The following is a 20,613-nucleotide window of genomic DNA, read 5'->3' as shown; positions in this document are numbered from 1 at the left end:
GAGGACTGCTTGGACCCAGAAGGAGCCTGCTTTAAAAGGTCTTAGGCCTTAGACTTATCTAGGAGGAAGAGCTTCAACTGAACATCTCTGTTTTCAAAACAGATGTTAAAAAAAACAATATAAATTTCTGGGTGATGTGCCCATTGCAGAGAGGAAATAAACTCTCAGTGTCCACCTGTGATAAATAAGGGGGAGGGGATAGCTCCATTTTATGGGCACCCAGCCAGCCAGTTAGCTATAAAACCCCTCTTAGTAGCTGTTCTCTACTTGCTTTACCTGTAAAGCATTACCAAGTCCATAGGTAAAAGGAAGGGAGTGGGCACGTAACCAAGGGAGCCAATGGACAGGCTAAAACTTTTAAAATTGGGAAAAAACGTCCCTTTTGTCTGTCTGTTCTCCAGGGAAGAGGGGGACAGAGCAGCAATGCTGTAAGAAGCTTTGGGCGAGGTATGGAAAATCATCAGATCATACCTAGAAACTACTAATTTAAAACCCCAGATATGTAAGTAGATCAGGAAATGTCTAGAAAGATGCGGTTAGGTTTATTCCTTTTTATTTCTTTATGGCTTGTGGACTCCTTTGTGCTAACTCCAGGTGCTCGTTTTGCTTGTAACTTTAAGATTGACCTCAAGAAGCTCTCTTGATACTTAATCCTTGTAACTGTTCTTTTTAAAACCTAGCAAAAAGCCTAAATTCCAGATGTATTTTCTTTCTTTTTGTTTTTAACAACATTTACCTTTTTTAAGAACAGGATTGGATTTGTGTGTCCTTAAGAGGTTTGTTTAATTAGCTGGTTGTAACAGCTGATTTCCTTTGTTTTCTTTCTCAGCTCTTCCCCGGAAACAGGAGTGAAAGGGCTTGAGGGTACCCCACAGGAAGGAATTCCCAAGTGCGCCTTCCTGGGTGTTCAAAGGGGTTTTTGCACTTGGGTGGCGGCAACATCTATCCATCCAAGGTCAGAGAAAAGCTGTAACCTTGGGAGTTTAATACAAGCCTGGAGTGGCCAGTATTAAGTTTTAGAATCCTTGCGGGCCCCCGCCTTCCACACTCAAAATGCCAGAGTGGGGAATCAGCCTTGACACCACCACTGAGGGGAATAGCTGCCTCCGATGGCTAACAGTAGGGGTAAGCAGAAAATAGGAGGAAATAAGTGGAAATCAGATGGCTCAAACTTCTCAAGCCAGGAGTAGTAGCACAGTGCATTTGGTAAAATCTTCCTCTCTGAACCACTGGCTGAAGTGAAAGGGTATTCTGAAATATTGTAGGAAGAAATTATCTTGGCGCTGCACATAAGATGGGATCTCTACAAAAATCTGTTTCCTCACTAGAAAATAGTGAGTTTCCGTGAAGCTGTCAACCTTTGAATTTCAAGTGTTTCCACAAAAGGAGTAGAGAATAGGGCACACTGAATTTGAGCTTAATGTAATAAAGGAAATTGCAAAAGAGACATCCACACTTATAAAATTACTTACTAAAAACAATGTTATTGGAGAGAAAACTGGAAACTTTAGAGAACCAAGTCAGGGTTCAACATATCCATATCACTCAGAATATAGGTTCTGAGCCTCAGGGGTTACAGAAAAACCTCACACCTAATATTCACAAACTGGATATTAATATGACCTAGTATACATGGAAAGAAGTTGTAAGGACTCCTCGTGCAAACCCAAGGAAGAGGAACTGATGCAGGATTACTGATACCCTGTCTGATATACATGATAGGGAATGAAACTCTTACAGCTTTTGCAGCTTTCAAGTTATCACTTACTACATGCCTTAATATATTGCACTTCTCAGACTTACTACATTAGAAAACATGCACATGAAGAGACAAGTGGAAAGTGTTCCATTATTCCCAGCAAAATTCCACGTTATTTTGAAAGAAAAATCATCATCTGGATGGTAGTTCAGCTGATGTTTTGCTAGGAAAGATCATTTAAATCCAACAAAACCAGCTCTCCAGAGTTCTCAGAATGACAACTAACATGTTCATTTTAATAACTGTCCCAGTGAACAGACTGTTTAGATCCCTGTGTACCAGGCTCAATGGACAGATTTACTGCTTATGCTAAGGATGCCCTTTTTCCTCTTTTTAAAATTGTTTATGGTTATAAGAAGATGGTAAAAGACACAGTAAAAACTATTAGGAGAACTTAAGGTTTGAGTTTAAATTAAAAATTTGATCCACTATACCATAAAAGTTATGTTCCCCCTTTTGTGCAAGAATGTTTGTGAAAGATTTACAAAAATGAAAGCAAAGAAGATAGTAGAGGACTATCAGAAATACCTCCCTCTCCCCGAGGGGGGAAAGAGGGGCAATGCAGGGATAGGGTGGAGATGTGGTCTTTAAGAACTGTGAAGACCTATTCATCAGGCTCTCTTCATCTTTAAATATTTTTATTTCTAATGTAATCTCACTAGCCCACAGAAACTGCTTTCAGTGTTTCATCATGGGTAAAATATTAGACCCAGGAAGAAATGTAAATAATTATATACACAATATCTATTTTCTATGCTTTTCTCCCTCAGTTGAAGTAAGGGACAACTGCAGAACAACATAACTACAAATAGATGTAAAAGTCATTTGTCTGGAACTTAAGGTAGCAATTCAGCTAAGAAATCCTCATAGCCCACTCTTATATTTTACCTGTGTGATTGAGAACCCACACAATTGCCCCAGATTAGCATTTGATTTAAGTTATGCAATTTTAGTTATCCAAACAAATGTGAAAAGATCTCGTCTCCTCTTCTCACTGTCTCCATTAACTGCTGAAGTTAATCTGGCAGTAGGCCTTCACTTTCTTCCAATTATTCAAAACAAATATTTTGAAACACCACACAACAAAAACACCACCAGGATTTCAATCATGTTTCCAAGGTCAGTGTTTGTTTAGATTAAAAAACTCACTCAGGCCAGAGTCCTTGACACAAGCTCTCTCAGTGTCTGAGATCTAGGTGATCATAAGCCTCAGGCTCTGTTCCAGCCATTAAGTTATTTAAAAGTAGCAGCTGTCAATACACAGCTGCAATGGAAAGAAAAAAAATCACCTCTAACATTAGTAACTACTCCACACAGCTGTGGCTATCAGATTTAGAATCAAAAGAATCTTTAAAAAACTAAGTCCCACGTGCACACACACAAAAAACAAAGTGATACCTTTCATTAAAAACAAGAGCTTTTTTAAAAGTACGTATCAAACCACTATTTCAGAATCTGCACTAGTGTTAAAGAATACACAAATCTAATAAGCATATTGCAATGAAAAAATCATTTTGGTAAATAAAACTCATTAATTGAAAATACTTCCTTAATGAATGCAACATAAAACAGTAATTGTGTATTCAGCAGTTTTGCTTACAATTCCCTACAATAATTTTACCCAACTTAGAACGAAATGCCTTTGTTTGGAGATGTACTTTGGAAAAACTGACAATACCAGATTTTAGAAAGAACTGTAAGCAAAATAAGCGGACACCCTGTCAGACCAAGTTTTTCAACAAGGTTAAAAGGATTCTGAAAGATTACAATCTATGCATATAAAAGTTATGTTAGCTATACTCATTTAAAAATGACCTATATAAAACATGCTTACGTAAGTAAATTGACCTTCCTAAACTCATACCAATAAAACCTTTTCACATCACACTATTCACATACGTGGAGGTAATAATAATAATATGGCTGGAAAAGATCTCCAGATGTCACCAAGTCTAGCCCGTGGAATCTGAGGCAGGACCAAGTATATCTAGACCAGTGGTCTCCAACCTTTTTAAGCACAAGATCACTTTTTGAATTTAAGTACAACCCACGATCTACCTCAAAGAAAACGTAGAAACAACAATAATCACACAAATCCAAACACCATTGCCCCACCCCTTCTCCGAGGCCCTGCCCACTCCATCTCTTGCTTTCCCCAACCCTCACTCACTTTCACCGGGCTGGGACAAGTGGTTGGGGTGCAGGAGGAGGTGTGGGCTCTGGGCTGGGGCCAAAGGCTTTGGAGTGTGGGAGGGGCTCCAAGCTGAACCTGGGGCAGGGGGTTGGGGTGCAGGAGAAGGTTCACGGTGCAGGCTCTGTGACGGAGTTGGTGCAGGAGGGGGTTCAGGGTGCAGGCTCTGGGAGGGGACTCAGGGCTTGGGCAAAGGGTTGGGGTGCAGGCTCTGGGAAGGGGCTGGGACGGGGTGCAGGAGGGGGTGTGGGCTCTGGGGGGGGAGGTAGGTGTGGCGGGGGGCTCAGGACTGCAGGTTGGGCTGCAGGAGAGGGTTCAGAGCTGGGGCAGGGGGTTGGAGGGGCAGGGGGTTGGAGTGCCAGACGGGTTCAGGCTCCGGCCGGATGCTGCTTACTTCAAGCAGCTCCTGGGCAGTGGCACAGCAGGACTAAGGCAGGCTCCCTGCCTGTCCTGGCTCTGCACCATTCCCCGAAGTGGCCGGCATGTCCGGCAGCAGCTCCTGGAAGTGGGGTGGGGTGGGGCGGGGCGGGGCAGGGCAGGTGGCTCTGTGCGCTGCCCCCATCTGCAGGCACACACCTCCTCCCCCAGCTCCCATTGGCTGCAGTTCCCCGTTCCAGGGGAATGGGAACTGCAGGGGTGGTGCCTGCAGGTAAGGGCAGCACGCAGAGACTCGCTACTCCCTATCCCCAGGAGCTGCAGAAACATGCTGGCTGCTACCGGTAGCAGCGCGGAGCCAGGGCAGGCAGGGATGGCTGCAGGAGAGTTGGCAACCCTAGACTGAGATGGCAATCGACTGCCAGAGGCTCCACGATCTACCAGTCAATTGCGATCTACCAGTTGGTGACCACTGATCTAGACCATCCATGACAGGTATTTGTCTAACCATTTCTTAACCTCCAGTGATGGGGATTCCACAACCTCCCTTGGAATTCTAATCCATTACATAACTACCCTTAAAGTCAAAAAGTTTTTCCTAATATATAACCTAAATCTCCCTTGCTACAGAGATTAAGCCCATAACTTTTTGTCCTATCTTCAGTGGACATGGAGAACAACTGGTCACAGAGCTCTTTATAATAGCCCTTAACCTCTCTGAAGACTTATCAGGTCCCCTTGAGAAAGACTGAAGACCAAACATACTCAGTTTTGTTAACCCTTCTTCATAGGTCGGATTTTCTAAACCTTTTATCTGTAGCCTCACCAGAGCTGCGTAAAGCAGGACAGCTGCCTTCTGTGTCTTACATATGAGGCAGTACTACCACCTAGCCAGTTATTCCCCATTTTGCAGCTGAGCATTTGATTTTTTTCCTTTCTAAGGAAGTACTTTGCATAGGTCTTGATGTTAATGTTAAATTATATCTAGCATTAGCTTTTGATTGCCATACCTACACTCTGCCCACCAGTCCAATCTGGGACTTATTCTAACTCCCTAATCATGTTCTAACAGATGCCCTTTTTCTTAAAAAATTGTCAGATAAGCATTCCTTCCTTTTCCCTCCCCCAAACGGTAGAATTCCCACATTCCCCTACCGGCAAATTATTCTGGCTCCAAGTTCAGGATAGGCAATATTAAAATATAAACCAGTGATAGGATTAAGGTCTAATCTTTCAGAATTCTAAAAGTCTAGAAATAGGAGCTTTATAAAACAGGAAAGGGGAGACTGCCAATTTCCCAATGGGGGGGGGGGGGAGGGGAAGAGAGCGAGAGAGAGAGAGTGTTCTTGTTCCTAAGCCTAGAAGGTCCCAAGTCATGGCATTTGTATTAATTTTAAAAGCTATTTTAGATCATATTTAAAGGACTTTTGAGAGGCGTTAGTTTTAATATTCCTTTTGCTATAAACCCCGTACAGTAGTTGGACTCTTGGTAATGGAGATAAAACAGCTTTTCAGACAGCAGGACACAATCAATTTCAGTGAAAGTTTCTGAAACTCTGAAAACTCTAAAATATTTTAAGTATATGTGGCATATGCAGAATACTTAATGGTTTTAAAAAAAAGATTTTGGATCATTTTAACTGCTTTGCACCACTCTGCTGGCACAAAGCATCTGCAAAACTGGATCAATAACCTCCCTGATACACACCCTGTCCAAGTAAAATTACACTTTTTCCTTCTGACTCCCCTAGCAGGGGGTACTTCTATGAGAGAGAGTTTGACAAGGACATCCCTACACGCTGGCATTTTCCAGTTTCTAGAATAGCACATAGGAGCTTTGAACGCCTTCAGTGTAATTGTCAGGAGCTTCCAAGCTATTTTAAGTAGTGCCAAGGACTGAACTGGCCCCAGGATCAGGCAAGTACGCCACTCTACCTCCATCCTTCCTCAGGTTGAGTGTATTATAGCTGCAGCAGAGGATGTAGGCATTTATCATTGAGAGTACAGGATGACCTGCATTACTTATGAACGGGCAAAATGGTTATCCCAAAAACTCATACTGTGAGAACCTTTATGCTATATCACACCATATCACATATTTGCTATCCACACATGCACATGGTCAAAACAAAAGCACTTTAAAAAAAATCCAGTCTGATCTGTGAACAAGAATTCACTAATATTTAACGTGTTCCTTTAAATCCTTCCTTCTGTGTTCTAAAGATGAATTGATATCCCTAAAATCCCTGGTGAAAGCTCCTTGTTTACATCAACTTAGAGGGATGTAAAATGAATAGTATAAACTGTCCAGTGCATGCTACTTACCAGTGAGAGCACAAAATTGAGAAGGGCTGTCCCACTATAGAAGAGGATTGTCACTAATGTTGTTACTGTGGTGAAGAGTAGGCTCACATTACGACTCATCACTATCCACAAGGACTCCAGAATCTGGCAAGGAAAAGAAAGTCAGATATCTGAAGTCACTACTTTGACTAAAATTATCTAAAATATTTATCTAATATCTAATAATAAAAATATAGACCTGGTCAGAAAATGATTTCTCCCTTCAACAAACCGGCAAAGAATAATTCTGTTTTAATCAAGACAGTTTTTGGTTTTGACAAAAATCTAAGATTTTTCATTTAAAACAATTTTTCATAAAAACATCCCTTTTGTCAAAAAGCTATTTTCCATCAAAAATGTTTTAATGGATTTTTTTTGACAATTCTAATAAAATAGCATAATTCTGATACAAAAGACTGTGTGAAGACATCCATTCTTACTAGGAAGGCAGTGCTATTTTCTGTTTATTGCTGTTAGTTTCATTACAATCAGTGAACTTTGCGGAAAGAAAAAGATCTCATCCTTCCCTCAAAAGTAGGTATGGCAGTTAAGTCAGAAAACATGCTGCAGTAACATTACAAAGCTAAATTCAAATCAAATACTGTAATTTTCTTCAACACAGGGTTAAAAAGAAGTTCCATATTAATTGGGGCTATTTAATTTTCTAACTTGTTCACACAATTAACTCAATACAGAAGTTATGATTTTGTGTAAAGGTACATTAATAAATTAGATTAGGTGTGGACAGTAACCTATAATCCATAACACAAAATCAGTAAGTGCTATTTTGGGACAACTGGCTGACTGCTTACTAGTTGCAGGTAGCATAGGAATGATTGGTTCAAAAAAAGTGATACACTTAGTACAAACAGGTTGTTCCAATTAGCTTGCTCAGTGGCAGTGAAGTCCAAAAAAAGGAGGGAAGTTCAGAAGGCAAAACTGAGAGGAAATAAACTGAAGTAGTAGGAATAACTATGACAAAAGGTAGGAATTTTGAAGAGAAGGACAGCAATTTTTCAGTCGACACTGAAGTTGGTAAGGATACAGTGAAGGATAGAGTGTTCATTAGTGTGCATGCACAGGGTATGGAAGCACTAATACTCACATTTGAAAAAAGAGTTTTTGGGAGGCTCTAAAAAAGGAATTGCAGTAATCAAGGTAAGAACTTTCAAATGCAAGAATGAGCAGTGACAGATGCAGGATATGCCACAGAGGCTAAAGAAAGCAGACTGAGTTTACCATTGTAAATGTGCAAATGAGTTTATACTGAAGGATTACTTCAACACTCAGAGGTAAATAGAATGTCAGAGTAAAGAATGTTAAGACAGAAGCCATTCAACAAAGTAGCAGGCTAAGTCAAGAAAAGCACCCAGTTAACCTGGATTTGGTAACAGGAAATTTAGGTGGGAGGTCGATTTTCATTTTTAGGTCAGAGGCATTAGTCCATCAGTGCTATCAGGGTTTTTAAGTGGATGCCAGCAGCTTGTCTGGCAAAACAGAAAACTAAATATCTTGTAAAAAGAAAAGGAGTACTTGTGGCACCTTAGAGACTAACCAATTTATTTGAGCATGAGCTTTCGTGAGCTAGCTCACGAAAGCTCATGCTCAAATAAATTGGTTAGTCTCTAAGGTGCCACAAGTACTCCTTTTCTTTTTGCGAATACAGACTAACACGGCTGTTACTCTGAAATAAATATCTTGTATTAAATAGACAATTTTTGGTTGTCTTTGGCTGTTGGACAATGGCTTCTTTTGCCTTGCCTGCAATGAGGTCAGATGCTGGAAATTAGAGGAAGTAGAGGTAAGCAAAGGAGGACACTGGTGTAAAATGAAAAGATCAAGAAGTGCAGAGTAGCGGCTGGAATGCTATTGAAGATTGTCACATTTCGATCCAAAACTGCATCAAACTCTTTGCAGTGCATGATGAAATTACAAGTCAGGTGAGGAAAAGAACTAATAGGGTTGAAAAAAGAGATTTTAAAACATAAGTAATAGTTACTAGAAAATGTAGTTTCAGCATTAATAATTTTCACTCACCTAGTTACTGATTAGTCATAAAATGAAAAATTTAGCTATGCAATTGGTCTGACTCTCAATACTTATACACAGTACATGAAGTTATTCACAACTTCGTCAACTCTTGACTGGACTACAACACTTTAATATACCTGGGCATGAAGCCTTCAGAACAAGCTAACTGGTACACAGTCTGTTACAGAATGTCACTTCACCAACACTGGCTATTGAGAATACATCAAACCTGTCTTCTGCTTCCTACACTGACTTCCCAGAGAGTATCAAATTAAATTCAAGGTGTTCAATGGCTTGGGCCCAGGGTATCAAGATGAAGACCGTGATTGACAGCTTCGCTCCTCTGTCACACTGGAACTTTCCACAATAAGCATAAAGCTTGTCTGTGCAGAAGAACAGAGCACTTTCTAAGGCCAGCCCAATATCATGGCATTAACTCCCACAAGACCTATCACAAACCTCACCACCTTCTGCTCTAACTGCAAAGCACATTTCTTTGATCTTGCCTTCTCTAACATATTGCAACACATTGCTAAATATATTGTATAAAAAATTCCAAAACAAAATTACTCCACTGCACACTTCTCTCCCTGGGGCAAGGAAGAGTACAAACACATGGTAGATATTAGTCACATTTTATGCACTCCCGGAAGGCCATCATATACTATAGCAGGGGTCGGCAACTAGCCGCACATGAGCCCATTTTTAGTGGCACGCTACTGCCAGCCGGGGTCCCAGCCGCCGCCCCCGCTCAGCCCGCTGTCGGCCTGGGTGAATGAAACCCCAGGCCGGCAGTGGGCTGAGCGGGGCCAAGTGGCTGGGACCCCAGCTGGCAGGAGCCGGCGGACGGAACCCCAGACCGGCAGCGGGCTGAGCTGCTCAGGCCGCCACTGGTCTGGGGTTCTGTCCGCTGGTGTAGTGCATTAAATTTCTCCCCGTAGGAATGTGCTACTTGCGGAGCACCAGGACTGGCAGCCGTAAGTAGTACATGGTAACTAGCACATTCCTACGGGGAGAAACTTAATACACTATAGCTGGGTAGGGAAGGCTGTGCCTCCCCAAACTTCCCGCCCCCTGACTGCCCCCCTCATAAACCCTGACCCATCCAACCTCCCCCACTCCTTGTCCTTGACCACACCCTCCCAGGGCCCCCTTCCTCCTGACTGTCCCCCTCAGAACCCTCCACCCATACAACCCCCTGCCCTGCTCCTTGTCTCCTGACCACCACCTTCCGGGAGCCAACCCCTCCATCCAAGTCCCCCTGCTCCCTGTCCCCTGACTCCCCCGACCCCTATCCACACCCCCGACAGGCCCCCCACACTCCCGCATCTATCCAACCACCCTTGTTCTCCATCCCCTTACCATGACACTCAAGAGCATCAGGACTGGCAGCCGTAAGTAGTACACCGTAAGTAGGACATTCCTATGGGGAGCAATTTAATACAGTACACCCAGCCCCACCCAGCCCACTGACGGTTTGGAGTTCTCAAAATATGTTCTCTCACCCCTTTTCAAAAATTACACTACGATTAACTTAAAAACTTGAAAACGTAAAAACTTTGTTTGTATATTACAGTAATTGTTAAAAAATGTATAATGTTAATAAATACATAGGTTTGATAAAACAAAGTAGTTGTACTTATGTGCCTGTGCTTAATTTGTGTTTTTGATGATTTACCTTCTAAAAAAAATATCTCACGTCTTGCACCCCCAGAAAGGGCATCACGCACGCCCAGGGGGTGCGTGCACCCTTGATTAAGAACCACTGCACTAAACTGATAAGATCTGCATTTTAATTTAATTTTAAATAAAGCTTCTTAAACATTTTAAAATCCTCATTTACTTTACATATAACAATAGTTTAGTTACATAGTATAGACTTATAGAGAGAGACCTTCTAAAAACGTTAAAATGTATTACTGGCACGTGAAACCTTACATTAAAATGAATAAATGAAGACTCGGCTGACCCCTGTACTATAGTGATGTCCATGGCATAAAAACCTATATAGAAGCTTAAATAATTTTTTCCCCAGGCAGGGACTAGTACACCAAGTCAGAACCCACTGTGTATATTCATACCCAATTAATAAACTCCCAAAATGAGAGTTAGAGTTATTTAATTAGAGTTATTTAATAGAAATTCAACCCTCTCCCCCAAGCTATTTTACATCATACTCTAAATTTAGAAATAATGGCAAAAGGAGGTTTATGGTAGAAACCAGGTGTTGGACTTGGTGCAAAATACTGCTATAGATATATTATGCTGTAAATGAAAGCAAAACGTAGAAGGAAAATGTAAAACTGCCCCGGGGGAAGTTGGGGACAGTAAGTCTATAGTGACCATTTGTCTTGGCTGATAACAGTTCAATTCTGCAGGACTAAATAAGACTTCTTCCTTCAGGAAAGCCAGCTGACAGCAGTAGAATTAAGACTTCCCTATTCTGCAAGATCTGGATTGCTGACCCAAGGGTTGAAACAGTTTTGACAGTGAGATTTGGAGTACTTTCATATCTCATTTTCTCCATTTAAATTTTGAGAAAAGCACAGATAATCTTCCATCAGGACAAATATCCCTTTGACAATTATGCTGGGAGAGAGATTGTTTTCCTCATTCTCAAACTTCAAAAAGTTATGCTGAAGGGCTGGTATCTACCTTACGCCTCGAAAGGTGACATCCCTTAAAGAGAGAGAAACATTAACTCATAGAAAAGTCACTTTACCATGGACAAAGCCAGAGGGACCTTTGGATTATTACTGAAGAACAGTTCATATGAACTGTAAAACTGGACAATTCCTTAGCAACAGTTTTCAGGGCCACAACAGACATCAGGGTATTTAACAACTTGAGGTATCCTTTGGACAATTAGAATTGGACTGTAGAGCCCAACTCAAGTTGGGACATATATACCACTCAGGCTCTTGAATTGCAAAAAAACATAGCTAAAGAATCCTAATTAGGTGAAGCTTACTGAAAGTTTTAATAGAGTGTGCCCTCTGTCTTCCTGACCAGGATATCTTTAAGAAGATACTAACTGCTAGTGTAATGATGGATGACTTTGTGAAAGCAGCAAGAGGATCGAATCTAAGGAGATATGAGCCAGGTCTCTCACATCACCTGGAAAGCTTCAAGTGTTTATTCATAGGTTTAGGAAGGGCCATTTTACTCTCAAAGATCCCAGCATGAATTTAAAAGAAAAAAAAGAAAAAGAAGACAGACCAGGAGTGTCTCTTCTCTGTGAATAATTCAGAAAAAGAAGCGAGGATTTCCCTTTTTCAGAGGTTGAATCTTAACCATCTGGCTATATATTTCATAAGCAGGGACCATTTGTCTGACAAACTGTCTTATAGAAATAGGGTACAGAACCTGAGGCAGGAATCAGAACCTCCCCCCTCTCCCTGTCCATATCAATGGTGTGAAGGGGTAGGACTACGAACAGCGATTTTTACTTACCTTACAACAAACGAATCACTGGAAAATGGGTCTGTGCTACTACTTCTACTCCTGAATACAGGGTACAGTTCAAGGTTGAAACACCATGGAAACTCAGGCTCTAAAGCTCTTAAGCTGCTTTTGAAAAATGAGACTTCGGCCATTCTGTAAATTTTCTCTTATCTTAAACATTTTGGTAATACAGATTAAAGTAGCAAGTTCTCGCTTTAAATAAAGAACCTTCTTTGTTCAATATTTAAGAGCAGTCTATATTTAAAATGTAATCAACGACTATAAAGGTCAAATTTTTAAGCCAGGCATATGAAATTTCATGAAGTATACTAGTCCTTTTGAGCTACATTTAGTATTATACTACCATTCAGCTAACAAGTTGATGTTATACCAACGTGCATTATAAATAAAGAAGCATACTGAACTTCCAGTTGTAGTACATCTCTTCCTCTGAACTGTACATTTGGGGGACTAGTATGGTAGTCTTCTCAGCAAGTAACAGAATGAGCTACAACTAATGCTCCTAAATCATTTACATACCCTGTAAGTGTCTTTTCTGCTTTTAGGGCTATTGTCCCGTCTCTTACCAAAGAGGATGAATACTCATTAGGACTCCAATGGGTGAGAAAGTAAGGTTACTTACTACTAAATATAGAGTTTGACAACATAGCATCTGTATATTTACACCTTTAGGACGTGCCCAGTCTTATCTGCAGAGCTTTGGGACCTTTTAGAGTATGTCTACGCTGCAATTAAAAACCTGTGGCTGGCCCAGGCCAGCTGACTTGGGCTCATGGGGCTTGGGCTCAGGGCTGTTTAACTGTGGTGCAGACACTGCGGCTCAGGCTCTAGAATCCTGAGAAGTTTGAGGGTCCATCTACACCGTAATTAAAACGGCTCCACAGCCGCAGCTCTGTGAGCCTGTGTCAACTGGCACAAGGCCAGCTGTGGGTGTCTAACTGCAGCGTAGACATAATCATAGAAAGCCAGTTCTCTTCCCCCCCCCGCCTTTTCTTTTCTTAAAATGGTTTGTATTAGAGTAAGAATTATAGGTTTGTTGTTTAGGAATTTACTGTTAGCATTAGTGCCCTACTGCACACTTACAAGTCCCAGGTTAGTGCTGGCTTACCATAAGTTTTCAAAGCTGGGCTGCAGCCTAAAACTTTGACAATGCAGAGATCATCTCAAAGAAGAAAAAGTTTAAGCGACGGCTGCTGCTCCTTGGCAATTCATTTAGTCTGCTTGTGAGTTCCTAGCTTCCCTAGCAAAACTCTTCTGCTACTGAATAATTAATCACTAGCTAAATAAAATGTTTTCATTACCTGCCTCAAAACCTTTAATATCTCAAAAGTACTGCTGCATACTAAGTTAAGTCAACATCCTTACCTCAGTAATACTGGCCTTAAAGAAACAAAAATGTTTATGATGTCCAAGTATCAATGCTCTAGTGGCACACAATCACATTTTCATCTATTTTAATTTGCAACATCAGAGTGAATAATATTTATGCAAGGGGTCGTGTACACAGGAGCCCGCAAGGGAATGCTGCCCAGAAAGGACACATTTAGAATTTACACTACGTTCAACCGTCTACAGTACATCATAAAGGACATGAGTGTGGAGAGAAGGGACAGGTGTTTCCTATAACTGAGGATAAATTGTGAGTTCATGGCTACAAACAGGAAAGCAAGTCAATTGAGAGGTTTTCTTTTTCCTACTGCAAAACCAAAACTGAAAAGAAAATAAATTGATGTAGCTGGAAACTATGGATGTTTTCTAAAAAAAAATCCTTATTTTTAGGTTTCAGCCCTTGAAAATATTTATCCTCTTCTGCATTAAGTTCATGGTCACTCTACTGTATTGAGGTTATTGTAGCACCCCCATCACCATGGTATCCAAGCACTTTTCAGCAATGCATTAAGTGACATGAGTAGCACCTTCAAGTGTGTTTCCTTCTCCACTTGTCTTGCTAGGTGGGAAATTGCACATGGATTTAAAAAACAAATAAAAAAAATTGTGCCATGCATTTTTATTTATGAAAGGCAAGTTCAAAGAAATGTGCCTCATGCATGCGTAAGTCAATTTAAAGAAAGGGTTAAACAAATCATTTCTGTAAAGTGATAAAAGGTTCACTGAAGTAACTTTCCCTTGAGTTACTTCATCCTGCTCCATATTCAGGAGTCAAAACTGTAACATCTTTAGAAGCACAAGGTATAAGGAACAAATACATACCTACTAGTCCATGGCAAGAGGTGCCTCCAGGGAAGCGTTAGTTTAAATTACCTCCACAAGAAATGCTGAAGGTTAGTAGAGAACTTATTTTCTGAGATAGATCAACAATAATGTAAAGATTTTTTTTGTTTGTTTTATAGTGAACAAGTCAAGAACTTAAGAAGTGCCTGCACTGTAGTAGCGATTCTGTACGTTAACCATTCCTGACTGAATGGACCATTTGAGTGTAAGTCAGTTTTTTCAGTATGGACTGGTTTCGATGTTATATATTTTTTTCCTTCAAGGAGGTGAGAGGACCAGTGCAATTAATTCAGGGAACCACAAAGTGTAAAATATTAATTTCATTCTTCACAGAACTTCCACAAAGAAAGAATAAGCTGCTTTCAAAACAATGAATAATAATTTGGAAAAACGAGACTAAGGAACCGGCCTCTCAACCTCTTGATCGATATTTCCTTCAACTATGACCTACACAAACTGAATTTTTAAACAAAAAAATAGTTGCTTTGAGTCAAACATTGAATTGTTAGTCTTATCAAAAACCTTTTAACTCTGTTTTTGCCACATTAGAATTTTTCAACTAAGCTAAAATATTTCGATTTGTAACTATACACATGATTTATTTCCTTGGAGCTTGAAACAAAGATATAGGTCATTTTAATTCAACTTCCTTGCTTTCTCCTCAGTGATAGGGAGGTGGTAAAATTTACTTCAAACAAAACTGTGGTGTTCAAAGAGAGATAAGAAAGGAACTGCCATAGAAATGGAGCAGTATGAATTTATTGGAAAGGGTGTGAAAAAAATGAACATTTGACCAGAAAAAAATCATGTCTAGCCAAATAGAGATTCATATTAATTATCTCCAAGAACGAGTGAAAAGATTAAGGTTTACAGAAACGAAAACATTTAAAACTAACCTGCAGACCACACAGTAATCTTGCAACAATGATATCTATTGGGAGGGGACAGGTTGAAGGTGGAAGAGATTGTATTAATATGGATACTGAGTCGACGAGTATTTCCTGATCATAATCCATTATGTTTGCCACTTTGCTGATGTGGAAGATTCACAACTGGTGTGACAACAGATCCTCAGATAATACTTGAATAGTTCCGTTTACCTCCAACTTTTCATGCATTCTTGAGTACTGTGTTATCTTGAAAGGTGAAATCACATTAGATGTTCAGATCACTTTACAAAGAGAATATTAATGCATAGTTTAAGATAAAAAGATACATACTGAAAGAAATGTCTCAATGTTCTCATGAACAAATGAAGCAATATCCTGCCAGTCCAGAATGTCACCCAGCCAGCTGTTCTGACGATTTATATGCAGCTTGTGTCCTTTGTGTCTTCCAGGATGTGTTACATTCTGAAAAATAAAGCAAGAGATTTAAGATAGAAATTAAATCTTAGCAATTTACAAAGAAAAGTAAGCTACTAGGACTTGATTTAGAGAATGCATGTCCGCTATGTAGCTTAGATCTATTTTCATTTGCACAAGACACTTCCAGCTGCACTTTCACAAATATTTAAGTTTTTATATATTTGTTCCCCCTTATTAGTTGTTAAACATGTACCTTGAAAATCTAACCCAGAATGCTTTTTAATAATTTAAAATTCCTTAAATGTGTTAATCTGTCAAATAAGTTTAAGAGGAACAATGTTCCTCCTGTGGGGAAAATGGGTTTAATTGGACGGATTCTCAGCAGCTTGGAAAGACCGTCCTTTCCCCTGGAGTGCAATTCTTGAGGTCCAGAATCTAAGCTTTCATCTAAAAAAAAGATATCAAGTCTCCAGCCCATATGGTTGAGAAGAAAATTTTCAAAACGTGAAGTAACTGACTGAAAACAGTAATATCTTCCAGAGGACAGCCTCAAATAATTTGAGGAGTGTGAACTACACCCAATTATCTCAACCAGATGTTATCTGTTAAAGCCTAGGTATGATGCATTTTAGCAATTTTCTTGCTTCCTATGTTGCACACGAATACCTACAAAATTTAATGCAAGCAGCATACTTTTTTTCCCAATATAACCGTGGGTGAAAAACACAAGGGCAAACTTAAATAATTGACCATTCCTCCAGCCTTAGTTTGGGCATGCAATAAGTCTGCATGCCTTAGTTTGGGCATGCAATAGATTCTAGGGCAGTGGTTTTCAAACTTTTTTTCTGAGGACCCAGCCGAAGAAAAGTGTTGATGTCCGCGACGCAACGGAGCTGGCGATGAGAGGTTTGGGGTGTGGGAGGGGCTCAGGGCTGGGGCAGAGGGTTGGAGTGCAGGGATGAGGGCTGTGGGGTGGGGCCAGGAATGAGGGGTTCAGGGTGTGGGAGGGGGTCAGGGCTCTGGGCTGCGGGTGTAGGCTCTGGGGTGTAGGAGGAGGCTCTGCGTTAGAGAGAGAGCTCAGGGCTGGGGCAGGGGTTCGGGCTTACCTCCAGCGGCTCCTGGTCAGCGGCGCAGCTGGGGTGCAGAGGCAGGCTTCCCACCTGTCCTGGCACTGCGGCTGTGCTGCGCCCCAGAAGTGGCCGACAGCAGGTTCAGCTCCAAGGCGGAGGAGCACAAGCAGCTCTCGCCCGCAGACACCGTGTGCCCCAGCTCCCAGCCAATGGGAGTGCGGAGCCGGTGCTCAGGTAGCACATGGAGCCCCGTGACCCCCGCGCCTAGGAGCCAGACTTGCTGCTGGCCGCTTCTGTGGTGCGGCGCAATGTCGGAACAGGTAGGGACTAGCCTGCCTTAGCCAGGCAACACCACCAATGGGACTTTTAACGCCCTAGTTGGCGGTGCTGACCAGAGCCGCCGCAACCCAGTGCCTTACATTCCACAACCCAGTACTGGGTCGCGACCGACAGTTTGAAAACCACTGTTCTAGGGCACATTGGGACTGATCCAATGCTTGCTGAAATCAGTCGAGTGCTTCCCATAGACTTTTGGTGGTACTGAACTGGATCCTCAATTACCATCTGTCATAAATATAAAGGGAAGGGTAAACCCCTTTGAAATCCCTCCTGGCCAGGGGAAAGCTCCTCTCACCTGTAAAGGGTTAAGAAGCTAAAGGTAACCTTGCTGGCACCTGACCAAAATGACCAATGAGGAGACAAGATACTTTCAAAAGCTGGGAGGAGGGAGACAAACAAAGGGTTTGTGTCTGTCTGTGTGCTGCTCTTGCCAGGGACAGACCAGGAATGGAGTCTTAGAACTTTTAGTAAGTAATCTAGCTAGGTATGTGTTAGATTATGATTTCTTTAAATGGCTGAGAAAAGCATTGTGCTGAATAGAATAACTATTTCTGTCTGTGTATCTTTTTTGTAACTTAAGCTTTTGCCTAGAGGGGTTCTCTATGTTTTTGAATCTAATTACCCTGTAAGATATCTACCATCCTGATTTTACAGGGGGGATTTCTTTATTTCTATTTACTTCTATTTTTTATTAAAAGTCTTCTTGTAAAAACTGAATGCTTTTTCATTGTTCTCAGATCCAAGGGTTTGGGTCTGTGGTCACCTATGCAAATTGGTGAGGCTTTTTATCCAACATTTCCCAGGAAAGGGGGGGTGCAAGTGTTGGGAGGATTGTTCACTGTTCTTAAGATCCAAGGGTCTGGGTCTGTAGTCACCTAGGCAAATTGGTGAGGCTTTTTACCAAACCTTGTCCAGGAAGTGGGGTGCAAGGTTTTGGGAAGTATTTTGGGGGGACAGACGCGTCCAAACAGCTCTTCCCCAGTAACCAGTAATTGTTTGGTGGTGGTAGCGGCCATTCCAAGGATAACGGGTGTAATATTTTGTACCTTGGGGAAGTTTTGACCTAAGCTGGTAAAGATAAGCTTAGGAGGTTTTTCATGCAGGTCCCCACATCTGTACCCTAGAGTTCAGAGTGGGGGAGGAACCTTGACATGGTGGCACAGTGGTGGGATTAACCTGAAATCATTTGAGATCCAGTTGAGATTTTTTGAACTAGAAATACAGATTTTAAAAAGGAAAATTTTTTTTTCTTTGGAAAGAAAGTCCAGAAAGCAGCTTTGAAACTGAAAGCAGCTTGGTTTCTCTCTGCTTTGTGGCCAAGCAGAGACAAAAGGGGATTATCTTGTGAATTGCAGGGTTTTTTTGCCTGGAGGCACGGTACTTAACTCCTGCAGGGAAATCTTCCAATCCAGAGGTGTTTTTTTTTCTTTTCTTCCTAAAAGTAAATAGGGGGTGTGTGTTCTACCCATTTGCTTTTTCTTTGGGCTGGGTAAGCAGGTTTCCAAGCAGTTGGAGGTTTTTTGCTTTAATTTGGGCCCAGAGCAGAGACAAGGGAATTGTCTTTTTCTGTAGGCTGACAATCACTATCAGAGAATAGGTATTCTATTGCAGCACAGCAAAATTTTACAGCCAAGTTTTGTTTGTTTATTTCTAAACCTCAGGTGTAAAGTTAGTTAAAAACAGAGAGGTTAGAATGACCAAATCCTCAGCTCAACTACAGCTGGAATTAGCCAAATTTCAGGCTGAGGAAAGACAAAGGGAACATGAAAGACAGATAGAACTCATGCGGCTGGAGAAGGAGGTACAGGAGGCTGCCCACAAGAGGGAAATGGAGGCAAGGAAGCATGTGGAGGAGGAGAAGGAAAAAGAGAGGAAGCATGTGGAGGAGGTGGAGAGGATAAAGGCCCAGCAGAATATACCAACAAACCCTAGCAATCCTTCTCCAGGTACCACTTCCCATCCCAGAAAGTTCCCCACCTACAAGGCAGGTGATGATACTGAGGCCTTCTTAGAAAACTTTGAAAGGGCCTGCCTTGGGTACAACATCTCTACTGACCAATACATGGTAGAGCTGAGGCCGCAGCTCAGTGGACCCTTAGCTGAGGTGGCAGCTGAAATGCCTAAAGAACACATGAACAAGTATGAACTGTTTAAATCCAAGGCGAGAGTCAGAATGGGGATAACACCCGAGCAGTCTCGTCGGAGGTTCAGAGCCCTAAGGTGGAAACCAGACATGTCATTTACCCGACATGCCTACCACATTGTGAAACATTGGGATGCCTGGATATCAGGAGCAAGTGTTGAATCTCCAGTAAATTTGCCCTTCCTAATGCAAATGGAACAATTCTTAGAGGGTGTTCCTGAGGAAATAGAAAGATACATCCTAGACGGGAAGCCCAAAACTGTAATCGAGGCAGGAGAGATTGGAGCCAGATGGGTGGAGGTGGCAGAGAAGAAGAAAACTGGTCGCAGTTGGAGTGGAGACCAGAAGGGACCACCCCAGACCACACCCTATTACCGGGGGCCGCCCAAAGCCCCACCTACCTCCCAAAGAACCCTCCAGACCCCTTATCGTCCCACCACCCCGTTCTCCAGCAACCCTCCTCGCCCCAGTGACCCGTCAGCTGGACGATGTTTTAAGTGTAACGAGCTGGGGCATGTAAAGGCCAACTGCCCCAAGAACCCCAACAGATTACAGTTCATTGCACCGGAATCACACCAGAGGTCCACAGGCCCAGATACCTCCCAGATACCCTTGGAGCGGAGGGAAACTGTGAGTGTGGGCGGGAAGAAGGTCACCGCGTGGAGGGACACCGGAGCACAAGTGTCAGCTATCCATGCTTCCTTAGTGGACCCCAATTTAATCAACCCAGAGATCCAAGTGACGATTCAACCCTTCAAGTCCAACTCTTTCGATTTGCCTACAGCCAAGTTGCCTGTCCAGTACAAGGGCTGGTCAGGAATGTGGACTTTTGCAGTCTATGATGATTATCCCATCCCCATGCTGTTGGGGGAAGACTTGGCCAATCATGTGAAGCAGGCCAAGAGGGTGGGAATGGTCACCCGCAGCCAGGCTAAACAAGCCGTGAGGCCTAGCTCTGTTCCGGAAACTTCTATCAGGACCCGGTCAGAGGTGATGGACCTGGACCCCAGGCCAATGTCTGCAACAGCAGTAGTGGATCCAGTCCCAGAGACCCAGACGGAACCAGTCCCAGAACCGGAACCAGCCGAACAACCAACACCAGACCCCGTGTCAGCACTGAATCCAGTACTTGCAACCTCAACAACAGAGGGCCCCACCGAACCTGAACTGGCAGCAGCCGATAACCCGACCCAAGAGGCTCAGCCGGAGCCTGAATCCCAACATAGTGCACCAGCGGAGAGCGGTTCACAGTCAACAGAAACAGCTCCATCCCCTATATCGCTTCCAGAGGGACCAAGCCTAGGTCCACAATCCCATGAGGAACTGATGTCCCCAGCATCAAGGGAACAGTTCCAGAC

The 20,613-nt window shown here is 42.2% G+C and overlaps 1 protein-coding gene across 2 annotated transcripts in view; it reads right to left on the bottom strand.

Moving 5' to 3' along the window:
- The window catches only part of TMEM245 (transmembrane protein 245), a 127,249-nt gene that overhangs the window by 37,041 nt on the left and 69,595 nt on the right, over positions 1 to 20,613 (bottom strand). For both annotated transcript variants that reach the window (XM_048839317.2, XM_048839318.2), the window contains 2 exons: positions 15,617 to 15,748; positions 6,651 to 6,773 (listed from right to left, as the gene is read on the bottom strand). In XM_048839317.2, coding sequence (XP_048695274.1) covers positions 6,651 to 6,773; positions 15,617 to 15,748 — 255 coding nt within the window. The remainder of the gene's footprint in view (positions 1 to 6,650; positions 6,774 to 15,616; positions 15,749 to 20,613) is intronic.

Source organism: Caretta caretta, chromosome 2, assembly GCF_965140235.1.
Source record: "Caretta caretta isolate rCarCar2 chromosome 2, rCarCar1.hap1, whole genome shotgun sequence".
Lineage (NCBI taxonomy): Eukaryota > Metazoa > Chordata > Testudines > Cheloniidae > Caretta > Caretta caretta.
Note: the sequence above shows the minus strand (reverse complement) of the source record. Positions and strands in the feature narration are given on the sequence as shown.